This window comes from Xenopus laevis, chromosome 9_10L (genome assembly GCF_017654675.1).
Source record: "Xenopus laevis strain J_2021 chromosome 9_10L, Xenopus_laevis_v10.1, whole genome shotgun sequence".
NCBI classification, from domain to species: Eukaryota; Metazoa; Chordata; class Amphibia; order Anura; family Pipidae; genus Xenopus; species Xenopus laevis.
In genome coordinates this window covers 94643523-94661245 of record NC_054387.1, presented here as the reverse complement: position 1 = coordinate 94661245, position 17723 = coordinate 94643523, and the positions used below count along the sequence as shown (strand labels likewise).

Here is a 17723-nt window from a genome sequence, read left to right as displayed (position 1 = left end):
GAAATATTTTACTGGTGGCATGGGTTCCTGGTTAGACCACTGTATGGAGCAAGTCAACAGATTGGGGGCATAGGCATGGACCTACAGTTGAAAATGAGTCTAATAGGTTCGCCTATTTTTTTTCTCAGTCCCAAACCCTGACCACATTAGTACCGAAACTAAAAAAAACAGGCTTAATAATCAATTAGGCACCTTATTGGGAAAAAATGTATTTGTATCCCCACACTTAACTTAAGAATATCTGCTCTAGTGTTTTTTTAGACTGAAAAAGTGTCAGTACGGGCACAAACACACATTTCCCATTTAAGTAAATAGGAGGTGACTGTGGCTGTTTTGGGCATATTTCAGTTGTAAGAAAATATTCCATATACAGTATGAGCCTAATACTGAATGAAAATAAGATGGTAAAACCCTTGGGTTAGATAAAAAGAGGAATTATGCACAGTAGAAGACAGCTTTACATGTCTAACCAAAAAAAAAAAAAAACTATCTATGGTTGAATCAGTAAAAAGAGATACAAACAATTAAAGTAAAGCTATAAAGGGTTACCTCATGTAGACATTCTGGAGATGCATACAGGAATAATTTTACCAAGCGATTGTCATTTTGTGGTTGTTCAGCATGAAGCTTGGCAGAAATCCTAACAGGAAGTTCATCACTAAAAAAAGAAAGAACACAAAAAAAAACAAAAACCTTTGAGACCTAGGACACCTGTATTGTCATAATTCTACACACTGTAGGCCAAATTCCATACAATATACTGGTATGCTTTACAACGTCTGAGAGAGGAACTCTAGATTGCTTTGTAAAGTGCAGAACAAACATGATGCCCATAAAATAAATAAGAGAACTAGATTTGTTTAAACATACTGAGACCAGTGAAATGCAATACCTGTCTTTTTCCTTTGATAGAATCGGTGAAAACTGCAGGTACTTAATAAAAATCTTTTTTATCTATATTGCGGACCGTATTTATGTACGGTATCCAAAAGACAAAGTGGTGGTTTTGATGATTTTAACAAGTGTTCAGATAAACTAACAACAAGCCTTTCCTTTGGTAAGTGCTAATTTACAGCACAATGGAGTATGGGAAAATTATCCCTAAGCAGTCAGAAATACAGCTCAAAGGACCTCCAAGACAAGCCATTACAGTGCAAAGGACCCAGGAAGTGTCCAATGCCCCAGACAGAATAGTAGCACATGATTAATGCATTATAAACCCTTCCCCTTATTATCCAAGTAATATGGTGCAACAAACTATGAATATTATACTGGATTGAATTGTATATTAGATCTTAAACTTTTATGATCAGTGACAGGTAGACTCAATAAATGCAAATAATAGGTTGCACTACCATTTGCCATAATCCTAAAAGCCGTGCAGTATATTGTGTTAAAGTTTTAACTTATGTCATTAAGATGCAAATTAAACATTAATAGTATACCTTAATACTCCAATAAGATCCTCATGTGACCATGGTACATGAAATTTGTAAATACTAGACTTGCTTTCTGCAAAAGTAACACAATTAAACATCACTGTTATGAAAACTTATAATGAAATATCTATAGTATTAAGCCAAATCAACTGGATGTTTCGCTAGTCATCTGACTGGCTTCTCAACAATTCATTGTTAACAAGTTACAAGATTTTGTCAAAGGTAAATAAGTACTGTGAATGACCACTAAAATACAAGTATTTTTTGCAGATAACCCATAACACTTTTAAAGAAATAATATCAAATGCATTTTAGAAAGGAAACTAGTTATAAATTCATCTGTATTCATACTAGTTTATGGCAAAATTGGCAATTTTTAACAGTGTATGCCATTTTATATAACTGGCCTTAGGCCGATTTATCTAATTGGGTGCTATGCCCATAGGAACCCAAACCCCCCCACCCCGTACACACACTGTGACGTGCTGGCAGATTTTTCATTTACCATTTTGTGAACTTGCCATGCAAAGGTTGTGACAAGGGGTACTAAAGGGGTGCAGATGGAAAAGGGTATGAAAGGAGGGTATGCAAACTGAATTTTTTTTATTTAAAAAGGAGAGCTTAAAGGGGTGGTTCACCTTTAAGGTAAAATTTAGTATGTTGCAGAATGGCTAATTCTAAGCAACCTTGCGTTAAGCCTTTATTTTTTAAAATAGTTTTTTTGATTATTTGCCTTTTTCTTTGGACTCTTTCAAGTTTTCAAATGGGGGGTCACTGATCCCATCGAAAAAACCAATACCTTGTTAGGCTATAGATTGTTACTGCTACTTTTTATTACTCATCATTGTATATTCAGACCCTTTCTTTTTCATATTCCAGGCTCTTATTCAAACCAATGCATAGTTGCCAGGGTAATTTGGACCCTGGCAATAGGATTGCTGAAATTGCAAAGTAGAGATGTTGAATAAAAAGCTAAATAACGCAAAAAACAAAAAAACACACAAAAAAACAATTGCAAATTGTCTCAGAGTTGTCTCTCTACATCATACTAAAAGGTAATTTAAAGGTGAACAACCCTTTTAAGAGAAGTAGCAAAAAAATGACCATTTACTCATATAGTAGAAGTAAATCTAGAGCAACTGGACTTGCTGAATTGAAGCGTAAATGGTTTCAGTAGTCTGCCAGTTTTCTTGCTGTCCTTTTATATTCCCAACCAGTTTTAGAGTATTTTCTCCAAAATAACTGGCAATATGTCTATGAAGGTTTTCATTCATCCAGGTCATGGCATATCTAGGTATCTAGATAAATAGCACAAAACAAGAGCAAATAAAGAGGTGCAGGAGGGAAAATTTATGAAAAGGAAGGCATACAAACTGAAGTTAAAAATAAAATTTTTAAGAGAAGGAAAGGCAAGAAAATATAAAAATTAAGAGTGATAAGTGTAGAAGTAGGGGGCGGGTTAGAGGTTAGAATGAGATCACAGGCTGGCCTAGGAGAACAGCATTAGTGCAGAAATTTGAAATACGGCCCTGAAGGTAAATGGATAAATGGAATATTTAATGGAATATTTAATATCCTGTTATTAATGAGAAAAAGGAAACTTATTTACAACACCACTTTTATCAAGATTATTCCCTTGAAAAAGTTTATTACAAATGTTTTATATATGGCAATTTATTGGGTTCCCTATAAACACTGTTTAGATAACACAGAATCATTTATTACTAGAACAATCAAAAGCTTTTATAAATTGATGCATTTATATGCTGCAGTTGAAAAACATTATACACTTTACATAGTTACCTTTATTTTGTCCACAGTTCCTCACAATGAAGACATTGAATGCTTGATATATCTGCATTACATCAATTTAAACAGTTAGAAATTAAATCTAAAATAAAACCTAAAATAAGCATCAACTACTCATGTTTAAAGATGTATTTTTTTTTTTTACAGTTTAAATGTTATATATCCAGGGCCAAACTAGCTGGGAAAAAAGCTCTGAAATACCATCTTGCAGTCCTGCACTATTTTTGCAGGATGGAATCTGCACGCACACACACAAAAAATAGAGCAATTGCATCTAACTGCAACCCATAAAAGATGGAGCACTGATACATGTAAAAGTAGAATGCATAAATTATGTTTGCTGTTTTTTTTTTTTAAAGTCTTAAAGCAACACCAAAAAAGTTAAAATTTACAGTAATTAAAATATGTTGCCCTACAAAATGGTTTGCTTCTGAAACAAATCGCTTGGCAAGCAGGCGTGAACACTTACTTTGCTGAAGTCCTCAAATTGTATAACATAAAGCAGTCCAGAAGAATTTAACGGAGCATGACTTGATGAAAATCCTGCAAAAGTAAACCTTAGTAAAACGTTTTTAATATCTGTGCTTCTAATCTTATATAGCAAAGAAGAAAGCATGTTTGCTTGGATGTTCTTTATGCATTCAGACACAGTATAAAAACTTTTGCATTGAAACTTCTCAGGGACCAATTCGCTCATCACAAGGATGTTCAAAAAAACCATGGACTTCCATGTGTAACAGACCTGCTTAGTTTAGGGCTCCTACTAATTTAATGTAAACACAAAACAATCATATGTACACAGAATGCAACAAAATGTTTCAGGGGCCATCATCACATCCAGCAGAAAGTCAACAAATACTTTATTTAAAAAAATATTATTTCCCCACCAACAACAAGCTGTGCCCAAATAGATATGAGCAAATGCAACAAAACATTTACCTACAAAGGAGATACCATTAAGAGCAAAACCCTGCTGACATGCACCTACAGTTAATATTGTATTATAGTTTTTTTATAGTTTTGTTTTAACTACTTCTTTCCTTTATAATTTAAGCAAGCATGTAAAAAAAATATGCCCCCAATACAAATCAGCCCTGAAAATAGTTCCTTCTCACTTGAGATTTTAACTTAAATATCAGTCCTAGGATAGGCACTAGTTAGGGGGTTTACCAGCACACTGTCTAAACAATTGTGTAACCAACTGGAAGAATGCAACCTGTTTGACCACTGGAAAATGTCTTATATGACAGAAAGGAACTTAATTTATTATTCTTGTGTACACAAATGCTACACCAGTATAGACCTTTACTGCTGGCAAGTACACTCTCCAAAAATCAAACAGGCACAAACAGGATATGTACATTGATCAGATCATGAGCCTTTTCAGTTCCAGTAAGTACAAAATGAATAATGCTGGGAGAGGACTTTGGTGCTTGAATTAAAGTCTACTGGCCATCCCTGAAATTCAAAAAATTCATCTTCTACATGAATACAGAGATGTGTCCCATTATATAGTTCACCGCATACAGCACAGGCACAATCAATACACATACCTGAAAGTCTTAATTATATATAGGTTAATTATATGGTCATTCAAAACCAATATTTAATTACCTTAGGTATAATTACTGATTTCTGGCCAACACTAAAACCAGCCTTGAAATACACCCACGCTGTGCTGGAAGGTGTTTACTTATATGCACAGTCACATAATGTAACAATTTTACAATACATCATTAAGGGAATACACTGAGAACAGTAATGTTTTTATATCAGTGGTGTAACAACCATAAAGCAGACCCTGCTGCAATGTGGGGAGGGGGGCTGGACCACGTGGTCTGTTGTATGGTAGTTCCCCCCTCCTTGAGTTGCTTCAAACATCAAATTTGTTGCAGGCTGCAAAAAGTGGTGAAGGGGGAAGTGGGTAGTGGTAGAGGGTTGGGTCCTGAAGGCGAGTGCCAGATGAAGGTACGCTACTGTTTAATATAATTTTAAATGACAACTATATTATTTTGTATTTTTAGCTGAAAACATCATGTCCTAATCTACTTGCTGAAGCAATGTTATTAAAGTGCTAAATTTGCTCACCTCCTCATAGAAGGCAATTAATTACTCAAGCTAAATCTATTATGCATAATATCATGCTGGCACAAACTCATAGTATTGTTATTTACAATGTGCTCAAATATCTTATCCCTTATCACCTCTTTTAAGAGCTTTCCTACCACGGATGTCAAATTAACAAGCCTATAGTTTTAAGGGTGATAATAGGATGCCTTTTTTAAATAGTTTCACCACATTAGCAATTCTCTATTGACACGACAGACCATCTGGTCCCGGACCTGCGTTTACTTTTTAAATGTTCGATTTTTTTTTACATTTCCTTATGCATCCATCAATAGTAATATTATTGGAATTGGGTCAATTAAAAAGGACTGGGTATGCACAAATCCACTATTTTGTATTCGGCCAAATACCAAACGGAATCCAAATCCTAATTTGCATATGCAAGGGGAAGGGTAAAAACATGTTTTATTTCCTTTTTTAAGACAAAAAGTCAAGTGATTTCCCTCCCTACCCCTAATTTGCATATACAAATTAGGATTCGGTTCGGCCAGGCGGAAGGATTCGGCCGAAGCCGAATCCTGCTGAAAAAGGCAGAATCCTGGCCGAATCCCAAACCGAATCCTCTTCTGGCGTCCTCTTTCTTCAAATTTCCTGGGGCAAACGCATGCGCATGTTGAACGAAATAGTCGACTTTTTTGTTAAAGTTCAGCTTTTCATTCTACTGCGCATGTGCAGCTGCGCGAAGAAAAGAGGAAGACGGAAGAGGATCGCTCCGTGGTGCTCACTGGTATAATCCCGGGCCGGTGCAATTTTCTGCTGATAGGAGCACTGGCCCGGGGTTTCAGGTAAGTCAATACAATCACTTGGGGGTGCCTAACATTTGGCACCCCCAAGTGTAAGAAGCCTTTCCTTCTCCTTTAACATATTTACAAACCTACTAGCTTTGTCAGACTTGGCAACTCAAGAAAAACTGGACCTCTACCAAACCTGCCTCCTTCCCTCTATTAATAGACCCGTGCCACCCGCTGATGGCGTAGCAAAATGGGCAGGGGAAGCGCCTATAAAACAGAAAGCTGGAAGCAGAATGCCAGCAGTGTAAGGTTGTGGGCGGAAGAGCAGGCAGAATAGCTCAACCTGGACCTGCCCACAACCCGTAAATGGTTTATCGGGCCAGCCTGCACCATCACCATTGGCAACTCCATTACTCCAGAAATCACCCATATCAACCTGACCTAGTTGTAAAAGTAGCTGGGCTTTATTCTCCTCACTTACACTTGTCAGTGTGTAGCATACACCAATGATAATTTTCTTTGTAACCTCCCCCTCAACAGTGCTACTCCTGCTAATTTCTTTAGTGCATGACTTTAACACTAGCTTTACTTAAATACAAACGCCTACATCCTTTTCGATCCCTACTGCTCAGTCGTATGTTTCATCCCACCAGGTCTTAGTGATAACAATTATATCATAATTTTCCACGCATTCAATCAACTTCAATTCTCCCATTTAACCTGACAATCTCTGAGCATTTGCCAACAAGTGGTGGTTACTATTTTTTCCTCGAATATTTACATTACTCAATTGAAAGTTTGATCTATGGCTACTGTTTTCTTTGTTACAGTGGTTTCTCCTTTGCTGGTTTTCTATTTTCCCCCTTAAAAGAGATGGAAGACACAGAGATTTATAGACCTTATAATAAAATAAAGCCCAGCTACTTTAACAACTAGGTCAGGTTGATATGGGTGATTTCTGGAGTAATGGGGTTGATAATGGTGATGTGCAGGCTTGCCTGATACACGCGGGTTTAGCTCCACAAACCATTTAGGGGTTGTGGGCAGGTCCGGGTTGAGATTTTCTGCCTGCTCTTCCGCCCACAACCTTACACTGCTGGCATTCTGCTTCCAGCTTCCCGTTTTATAGGCGCTTCCCCCCCCCAATTTTGCCACTTCATCAGCAGGTCTATAAGTGTAAGTTAAACTCTGCATGTATACTGTAGCTGTAAGAACCTGTTATTTTGTACCACCCAGAAATCATAAATAACCAGAGTACTAATAAATACTGCGTAAACAATAATATACATCTGACAAGAATCACAGTGCGCATGGTTAAAAACAAACATTTTGTGGTAAAATAAATTAAGAAACTGTATATTAGTGTTGGTCTGACAAAATTCATTAAATGAAATTTATTTTGTGGTTTACAAAAGGTTAATTTTGTCTGCACAACCCATGCATTTTCCGTTTATATAAATGTATTTTATGGTAACAAAACACCCCTATACAAACAGCAATTTTTTATATTTTATTTGATAGGTGGGGTGAGTAGATTTAGAATTAATTATGATCCTGAGTTAAAGCAAGGTAACAAATCAGCATATATTTGTACATACCAAATGAAAGAACATGTGTAACAGGTACATGTACAGTTCTTGCCTCTTCGGACAGGAATTCACACTCCACAGAAAACTGCAATATATTTAAATCATTTTCAGAAAAGTGTAAAGCATAGATTATAGGGTTCATTGACAGGTGCAATTTTGGGCGCAAGTCTGCAGTGATAAGGTGGAGATGCACCTCACGTGATTGTGCCCAATACGCTAAATTGCATGCAGCTGTGCTTTATTGTAAACTAGATGCAACAGTGTAGAAAGTTTTCTATTCAGCATGTCATTGGAATGTCTACTTTTTTTTTTTGCACACAATGGAAGTGGAAACCCTGGAGCTACTGGCAGAAGATTTAAACATGGCTGTCATTGAGCCCCCTTCCACAGTAGTTACAGTTACGTTGGGTTGAGGGAAAAAAAACCCAAAGTCCAAACGTACAATCACACCAACCCCTCCATACACTCACATAAACAATGCAATCTACAATTAGATATTGATATAGGATATATAGATATTGATATATGAGATATATACAGTGGTGTGAAAAACTATTTGCCCCCTTCCTGATTTCTTATTCTTTTGCATGTTTGTCACACAAAATGTTTCTGATCATCAAACACATTTAACTATTAGTCAAAGATAACACAAAGTAAACACAAAATGCAGTTTTTAAATGAGGGTTTTTATTATTTAGGGAGAAAAGAAATCCAAACCTGTGTGAAAAAGTAATTGCCCCCTGAACCTAATAACTGGTTGGGCCACCCTTAGCAGCAATAACTGCAATCAAGCGTTTGCGATAACTTGCAACGAGTCTTTTACAGCGCTCTGGAGGAATTTTGGCCCACTCATCTTTGCAGAATTGTTGTAATTCAGCTTTATTTGAGGGTTTTCTAGCATGAACTGCCTTTTTAAGGTCATGCCACAACATCTCATTAGGATTCAGGTCAGGACTTTTGTGGATAATGGCTCTCACTGTGGTTCGCTGGAGTCCCAAAGCTTTAGAAATGGCTTTATAACCTTTACCAGACTGATAGATCTCAATTACTTTTGTTCTCATTTGTTCCTGAATTTCTTTGGATCTTGGCATGATGTCTAGCTTTTGAGGTGCTTTTGGTCTACTTCTCTGTGTCAGGTAGCTCCTATTTAAGTGATTTCTTGATTGAAACAGGTGTGGCAGTAATCAGGCCTGGGGGTGAGTACAGAAATTGAACTCAGGTGTGATAAACCACAGTTAAGTTATTTTTTAACAAGGGGGGCAATCACTTTTTCACACAGGCCCATGTAGATTTGGAGTTTTTTTCTCCTTTAACGTAAACCTTCATTTAAAAACTGCATTTTGTGTTCAATTATGTTATCTTTGACTAATAGTTAACGGTTTTTGATGAGCAGAAACATTTAAGTGTGACAAACATGCAAAAGAATAAGAAATCAGGAAGGGGGCAAATAGTTTTTCACACCACTGTATAGGCAACTGTAAACTGACTCAGGACAGCATACATTTATGAATAGTATACAGTATTTTTAAGGGAAGTATCATTTTATGTTACAGTAACCATAAATGATGACATAGTTAGAATGGTTAGTGTCTGGTAAGACAACAGTAAAAACCACTGCCAAGCAGACAGCTGGTGTACACTGCCATTGCAATGACAGCAGCATCAAATTATACGATGATTGTAGTAGTCCTGCTCCCATAGATTATTATACAGTGGGTACTGGTACAACACAAACATTATTTACAGTTTGAAACAGTTGCCATTGGGATCCCAAGTAATCAGATACTGGTACCACAAATACTTTATACAGCTAGAACCAATTAGTACTTTCACTCCAAGTACAATAAATATTATAACAGTTAACAGTGAAAATCACTGGATACTTGCGCCACACATTGGAATTCCTATGCTGCAATAGTTTTATGGTACATCTCTGTACAGGTTGTGAGCACTTTTAGAGCCATGTTTCTGCTTAGGATCTGAAGAATTGTGCTTAGTACAGGGGAATACCTATGGGGTAAACATTCAGTAATGGGCTCATCTAACATAGTGCTTAGTTTGTGCAATCCAATGAGTATCTGGTCAAAATGATTCCACAGTGCCTACTTAGGGCTAGATATAGAGCTAGATATAGGAGTTGCAGAAGTTACAAATGAACCTGGGACTGGGTTCTAAGGCTTCCAAAAAGGTACACTGGCACACAGGGCAATTGAAAAAGCAGGGTTACCCCTTGCTACTTTTATTTAAGCGGACGTGCGACGTTTCGGGGTTCCTACCCCTTTCTCAAGCATACAAACAGTGACCATCGTGCAGTGTATAAAACAGGTGTGCAATTAACATAATTAGCATATTAATGACATGCTGTGTACATTCTCAAGGAACCTAATCCTTTAGCCAATGTGATTGGATTGTGAACCCATTTGATTTAAAAACCTAATAAAAGGATCCAAACAAGTGCATAACGCATGTATAAATAAATATGCATTAAAATGTCCATACTGTGGTAAATCCAGCTGGTGCTAGTGCTGTAAAAGATACTGAAAAAAAGAAACAATGTAAAAATACAAAAATTACCAAACGGATTACTTACACAATTTGCACAGTAAAACCGATACAAAAAATAAAAGATTTAAAAGATACAATGTATCTAATTACAAACCACAAACTTGCCCTACTGGAATAAATTGATCGTTACCTGTCCCTGGAGTCTACAAGAGTGTTCTCATCTGCAAAAAAATGCGAAAAATTATTAAATTTTAATTCTTCCAATTAAAAGAAAGATCAACTGCTAAGCATAACTCTGCTTCATAAAAAACATGATAAATTATATTCCTCGTTAAGTCCCCTCGGATGTCTAGATTGTAGACACCAAATCCAAAAGCATTCCCTCTGTAATAGCTTACGTTTAATATCCTGTCCAGAAAACGCCGTTACTTTCTCCAAAATTTGCCATCTTAATTGTGCCACTCTATGGCCCTGCTCGTAAAAATGTTTCGCCAATAAAGTTTCTTTTTTTGGTTTACTTGTTTCTTCCTCATTACTTTTCTTTTTTGGAAATGGAGTCGGCAAGGGTTTATAATTTCTGAGTACGCTTTTGTGTTCATTTAATCTAACCTAACAGGATCTAACAGGATATTAAACATGAGAACACTCTTGTAGACTCCAGGGACAGGTAACGATCAATTTATTCCAGTAGGGCAAGTTTGTGGTTTGTAATTAGATACATTGTATCTTTTAAATCTTTTATTTTTTGTATCGGTTTTACTGTGCAAATTGTGTAAGTAATCCGTTTGGTAATTTTTGTATTTTTACATTGTTTCTTTTTTTCAGTATCTTTTACAGCACTAGCACCAGCTGGATTTACCACAGTATGGACATTTTAATGCATATTTATTTATACATGCGTTATGCACTTGTTTGGATCCTTTTATTAGGTTTTTAAATCAAATGGGTTCACAATCCAATCACATTGGCTAAAGGATTAGGTTCCTTGAGAATGTACACAGCATGTCATTAATATGCTAATTATGTTAATTGCACACCTGTTTTATACACTGCACGATGGTCACTGTTTGTATGCTTGAGAAAGGGGTAGGAACCCCGAAACGTCGCACGTCCGCTTAAATAAAAGTAGCAAGGGGTAACCCTGCTTTTTCAATTGCCCTGTGTGCCAGTGTACCTTTTTGGAAGCCTTTACCGAGGGGGTTGCCGAGCCCTCTACCCTGAGCACCGGGCGTCATCGTTTACACTGAGGAGTGTGCTCTACTTCACTACCTATTTTGGCTGTTCTCCTTTCGGCTTGAAGTAAGAAGCACCTCATACTGATTTAAGTATGTCCTTTGCGGACATTGCCGCTACAACAGACCGTCGAGCAGAGACTTTCAGTTTCACTGAAACTGAGCGGAAGAAAATAATTAATGCCACACAGCCGTTGCCGGCTACAGCAACACACAGTGCAACAGAGGTTGTACGGAAGCTTGAACAGCTAAAACGAAGAGAGACGGCATGGGCATTGCATCTGGCATCCTTGGCGGAGTACGCCAAGGCTCATCGCATTCCCCGTGGTTTAAGAATCACTTTACAGCCAGCATTATTCAGGGACAATTCCGAGTTTTTACAAAAATGGCGTGGCATTCTAAATCGATGCAGTCTCGATCTAATCACGCTTACCATTCAGCAGTTGCAGACGGGCACTCGGGAGTTAAAGCAGCAGATACACACATCGGAAGAGGAATGCAAGGTAATTCTGGATACAGACAACACGCCATTAAAAGAACTCGAGGCAAAGATAGAGAAGCTGCAGCAGGAAATACTTCAAGTAAAGCTCCGGAAATTCACCAGGGACACCAGGGACTACGAGAGAGGGGAAGTCTACACCTGGCAAGATACACGGAGGAAGACGCGATATTACAGGCGCCAGACAGCTCCTTTCGCCGACACTTCATCTGGGGGCAGTTCGGACGATGGACTTGTATCACCGGTTACTTCACAACAACAGCCCCCGGTTCCTTTTTTAGGGGAAGGCTCGGCCAGACACGGAGGAAAACCCGGAGGGGGCAGAGGAAATCAAAGCAGCACCCGTCGGGGCAAACACAAGGGACAGTTTCACAGGTAATATCTGTGTTCAATTTATCTAAATACGAACTAAATACGAATGAACTGGCAGTTTTGGAAAAAGGCTTGGGGTTTGTGCCAACTTTTACCTCCCCGACATTTTCTGTGTTTGTTGATCTGTTTAAATTTTTGCGTTCACTTAAACTTAAGATATTTTTTTCTGACAAATGTAATGATCAAAAAATTGATTCTAAAATGCTAGCACTAAAGGGCAAGTTAGGAATTAAGAGCAATTTTATACCTCCTGGTAATTTCCCCTGTGTTGACGCTTTTGAAGCCGTAGTTTCATCTGAAATTAACCAGGTGTTAGGTAAATCCTCGAATAAACACATTGAGAATCTTTCTAAAAATGAAAGGTTAGCATTAGGGACACTACAGCGAAACCCTGACATTACCATCATGAAAGCTGATAAAGGTGGAGGCACTGTGATTCTAAATTCTTGTGATTACATGTTGGAGGCTAAACGCCAGCTTGAGAATAAAGCACACTATAAACAAGTGAGTTTTGACCCCACCTTTAAGTTCAAAAATGAACTGAACATCTTCTTACATGAAATGGTAATGGAAGGGTTAATAAGCGATGAGATGCATGAATTGCTAATGACTGCCAGTCCAAAGACACCAAATATTTATTTTCTTCCAAAAATACACAAACACCCTACCCGCCCACCTGGGCGGCCAATAGTGTCGAATGTTGGGTCTATCTGGCAACCTATAGCTATTTATGTTGACACTTTTTTACAAGAGATTATAACTACACTTAAACCGTGTCTACTTGACACTTCTGATTTTTTGACCAGATTAAGTAGTATCAAGGTGCCAGAGGGGGATTTGTTGTTATGTTCTCTGGATGTCAAGGACTTATACACCTCAATTCCTCACAGTGAAGGAGTGGAAAGTATTCGCCTGTACCTCAGTAAAGGTTCCCTCCCCAACCACATGATTGGGCTGATCTGTAACTTATTGGAAAGTGTTCTTTTGAAGAATTATTTTCAATTTGAGGGCGAGTATTATATACAGATGCAAGGCTGTGCCATGGGTGCCAACATGGCACCAGCCTATGCAAATGTGTTTATGGACCATTTTGAACAGAAACACATTTTCTCTAACATCGATTTTTCTCAATATATCCAGGCATACATGCGCTATGTCGATGACACGTTTTTCTTGTGGACTGGGACAAGGGAGGCTTTGGATGATTTTCTAACTTTCCTTAACTCTGTACATCCCACTATTAAGTTCACTATGGAGGTGAATCGTTCGGAAATACATTTTTTGGACGTAAATGTCACATATATTGATGGGTTGTTTGAAACCACAGTATATACTAAGCCAACTGACCGTAACAACTTGTTAAAATCTACATCCCATCACCCGCCTGGTTTGATTCAAGGCTTACCAAAAAGCCAATTTTTAAGGGTCAAACGAATCACCTCCGATGTGAACTTATATGAGAAAGAGTCCAATAAGGTTTTAAAAAAATTTTTGGATAAAGGATATGATAAAACATTGCTAGAGTCGGCTAGAGAGGAAGTGAAAAGCTTACCTAGGACAGAGCTATTAGCTAAAAAACCTATTACCTCAAAAAAAATGCAGAGAATACCATATGTCTCTGTATATGATAATAATTCTAAAATTTGTCGTAGAATCATCATGAAATATTGGGGTATTTTAAGTTCTGATTCGAAACATGGACACTTGTTCCAGCAGCCACCACTGTTCTCTTACAAACGTGGGAAAAACATTGGGGACTTTGTAAAAACCAACAAAAAAGAAAGAAAAAGTGGGATTTTTCCTGTTAAACCTGATTTGAATGGCACATTTCCGTGTAGAAAGTGTGGCCATTGTAATAGTATTATACTAGGGAATTATGTAACACACCCCCACAAAGGTTCCAAACATGCTATACATGGCTGTTTTTCTTGTGACAGTAAAGAAGTTATTTACTGTTTAAAGTGTCCATGTGGACTAGCCTACGTTGGTCAAACCTCCCGACCAATGAAGGTTAGATTAAATGAACACAAAAGCGTACTCAGAAATTATAAACCCTTGCCGACTCCATTTCCAAAAAAGAAAAGTAATGAGGAAGAAACAAGTAAACCAAAAAAAGAAACTTTATTGGCGAAACATTTTTACGAGCAGGGCCATAGAGTGGCACAATTAAGATGGCAAATTTTGGAGAAAGTAACGGCGTTTTCTGGACAGGATATTAAACGTAAGCTATTACAGAGGGAATGCTTTTGGATTTGGTGTCTACAATCTAGACATCCGAGGGGACTTAACGAGGAATATAATTTATCATGTTTTTTATGAAGCAGAGTTATGCTTAGCAGTTGATCTTTCTTTTAATTGGAAGAATTAAAATTTAATAATTTTTCGCATTTTTTTGCAGATGAGAACACTCTTGTAGACTCCAGGGACAGGTAACGATCAATTTATTCCAGTAGGGCAAGTTTGTGGTTTGTAATTAGATACATTGTATCTTTTAAATCTTTTATTTTTTGTATCGGTTTTACTGTGCAAATTGTGTAAGTAATCCGTTTGGTAATTTTTGTATTTTTACATTGTTTCTTTTTTTCAGTATCTTTTACAGCACTAGCACCAGCTGGATTTACCACAGTATGGACATTTTAATGCATATTTATTTATACATGCGTTATGCACTTGTTTGGATCCTTTTATTAGGTTTTTAAATCAAATGGGTTCACAATCCAATCACATTGGCTAAAGGATTAGGTTCCTTGAGAATGTACACAGCATGTCATTAATATGCTAATTATGTTAATTGCACACCTGTTTTATACACTGCACGATGGTCACTGTTTGTATGCTTGAGAAAGGGGTAGGAACCCCGAAACGTCGCACGTCCGCTTAAATAAAAGTAGCAAGGGGTAACCCTGCTTTTTCAATTGCCCTGTGTGCCAGTGTACCTTTTTGGAAGCCTTTACCGAGGGGGTTGCCGAGCCCTCTACCCTGAGCACCGGGCGTCATCGTTTACACTGAGGAGTGTGCTCTACTTCACTACCTATTTTGACTGGGTTCTAAGGGGCATCATGCCCACAAATCTTTTACCACTGAAGAATATTTTTAGGGCTAGATACAAATGGACCAAATATTACCGTTCAGCTGTGATGCTGGTACAGAACAAGTGCTTAGTGCTGGGCAGGTGATGTCGGTTTATACACACAGGTAAAAGGCACAATCATTATTTCTCTGCCACAGTACTGTGCATTCCAGGCCCCTCCCTGTCAACCACAAAATATACACATATGCACATAGATGAAGCAGCTGGAAGGCCAAACAGAAAGACTAGATCCACCACACAATATATTCTTCACCATTCTTCTCTTATTCCCTCCCCATCCTTTATTTGCTTCTGTACCCCTGACTTACTGTCTCATGTTTATGTGCTTTGTTTCCTTCTGATCTCTTACTGCCCTACTTACACTAATTAAATAGCACTATTTTGCCCATTCTGCTACTCTATACACTCTCTGCCATTTTGTCACATGTACCACCTTTTAGCTTATTTTCTCTCTTTTTTTTTTATTTGTGCCTCCACTTTTCGACTTCCTTTAGTAATTTTGCCTGTGCCTTTTCTTTTACCGTATATACTCGAGTATAAGCAGAGTTTTTCAGCCCCCAAAATATGCTGAAAAACTCTACCTCGGCTTATACTCGGGGGATGCGCAAAAACGGTTGCCGGCGTCTAAGAATAGTCGCATGCATCTAAGAATAGTCGCCGGCGCCTAAGAATAGTCGCCGGCGTCCAAGAATAGTCACCGGCATCCAAGAATAGTCTCCAAGAATATTCACCGGCGTCCAAGAATGGTCACCGGCATCCAAAAACGAGACGCCGGCACCTCCAATGGGAGCAGAAACCCTCAATTATTTGATTGAAACTTACCAGAAGCTGCTGCATTTCTCACCCTAGGCTTTTACTCGAGTCAATAAGCTTTCGCAGTTTTTGGAGGTAAAATTAGGTACCTCGGCTTATACTCGGGACGGCTTATACTCGAGTATATACAGTACTTTAAGTTTCTCTCCCCACCACCCATCTCCTCTCAGAATTGCCTTTATCTATAATGGAGGAGAGAGACAGTAGTTAAAAGAAGGAACACTCACTGCTGACATTCAAAAAGTAAACTATCTGCTGTAGCATGAATTCCATCTCTGTTCCTGACCAGGTGACAATTCCTCTGGGAACATCATGCAAAGAGATATTACGTCCTCTCACAAGCACTTACTCAATTCTGTTCCATTCTCTTTAGAAGTTTTCATTTTATTCACTCGTTGAGCTTGTTAATATTACCTAAGGATAGTATACCAAAACTGTACTGCATACTCATTTAGATATACCAAGAAAACTATAAAGAGGCAAAAATATGCTTCTCAATCTTTTGTCAGTTTCCTTTTTTATACTGGAAAGAACTTTAACTTTAGTAGACACTGACTGGCACTATAATTACAATAACCCACAAATTGTTCTCAAGTTTGAAGCTACCAACAAAATACTATTTAGTGTATAACTGGCATTCAGGTTTTGCTAAATAAATGCCAAGCTTTGCATTTAAGAACTTTAAATCTTATTTTCCATATAATTTTCCATTTAGCCATCCAGTGCTAGCTAGAAACTTGTTTTGTACAATAGACAGTATAATAAGAAGCCATCAGCAAAAGTACACAGTACCTGGAACCTCAAGGTTAACATATTAAAATATTATATTAAAAGCAAAGTATGACAGATCCCTAAGGTGATTGACTAGCAACAATGGTCCAACAAGAAAATGTTCCATTTACATCATCCCTTTTTATTCATCTCCATAAAAGTACAAATATATTCCAGGCTAATATTCCATGTATGATAATGTGGTGCTGTATCATGTGTCAAATGACTAAGCAAAATATATGTAGACCACTGCAAGTAGGTTATTGCTCACCCAGATGGCAATAAATTTGTCTGGCAAGATCAGCAAGGACATGCTAGCACAATGTGCTAAGGTGATCAATGTTCTTTCTAATTCCTTCTTGGCTACGTGGGCAGAAAAAACTATTTTGTGCATTCATTTTTAAACCAACATGGCTATTTTGCTTTAAAGAAACTTTAGAACAAAAACTTTTGGTATGTACTGTATAATATGTGTGCATGTTCTCACATGTACAGTATGAATTTATTTTGTCTTGTCTTTAATGGGGCAAAAACAGTGATTTAAGAGCAGATGGTTATTATTTTAAAAAAGGTTTAATTACAGTTACTAAATGCTAAGAACTAATGCCTTAACCTTGTGTTTTGTAGAAATCTAACATGGCTGCAGAGACTGGTTGATCTTGACAACTAAAATACAAATAGTTTGGAAGTTATACAACAAAGCATTGTTATTATATAGTATTAATTTATAACATGTGCAGTATCT

At 37.5% G+C, this 17723-nt stretch overlaps 2 protein-coding genes across 2 annotated transcripts in view; one reads left to right on the top strand and one right to left on the bottom strand.

Annotated features, from left to right (window-relative positions):
• The window catches only part of pgap1.L (post-GPI attachment to proteins 1 L homeolog), a 90230-nt gene that overhangs the window by 29570 nt on the left and 42937 nt on the right, over window positions 1-17723 (bottom strand). Inside the window, 5 exon segments of the mRNA NM_001094241.1 lie at window positions 550-658; window positions 1446-1512; window positions 3243-3294; window positions 3718-3791; window positions 7705-7780. Of these exon segments, the coding sequence (NP_001087710.1) occupies window positions 550-658; window positions 1446-1512; window positions 3243-3294; window positions 3718-3791; window positions 7705-7780 (378 nt within the window).
• On the top strand, window positions 10837-15344 carry LOC121398378. The gene is made up of 3 exons (XM_041577588.1): window positions 10837-12306; window positions 14702-14732; window positions 14891-15344. Exons 1-2 carry the CDS (start codon window positions 11528-11530, stop codon window positions 14703-14705), a joined length of 783 nt encoding a protein of 260 aa, XP_041433522.1. The 5' UTR covers window positions 10837-11527; the 3' UTR covers window positions 14706-14732; window positions 14891-15344.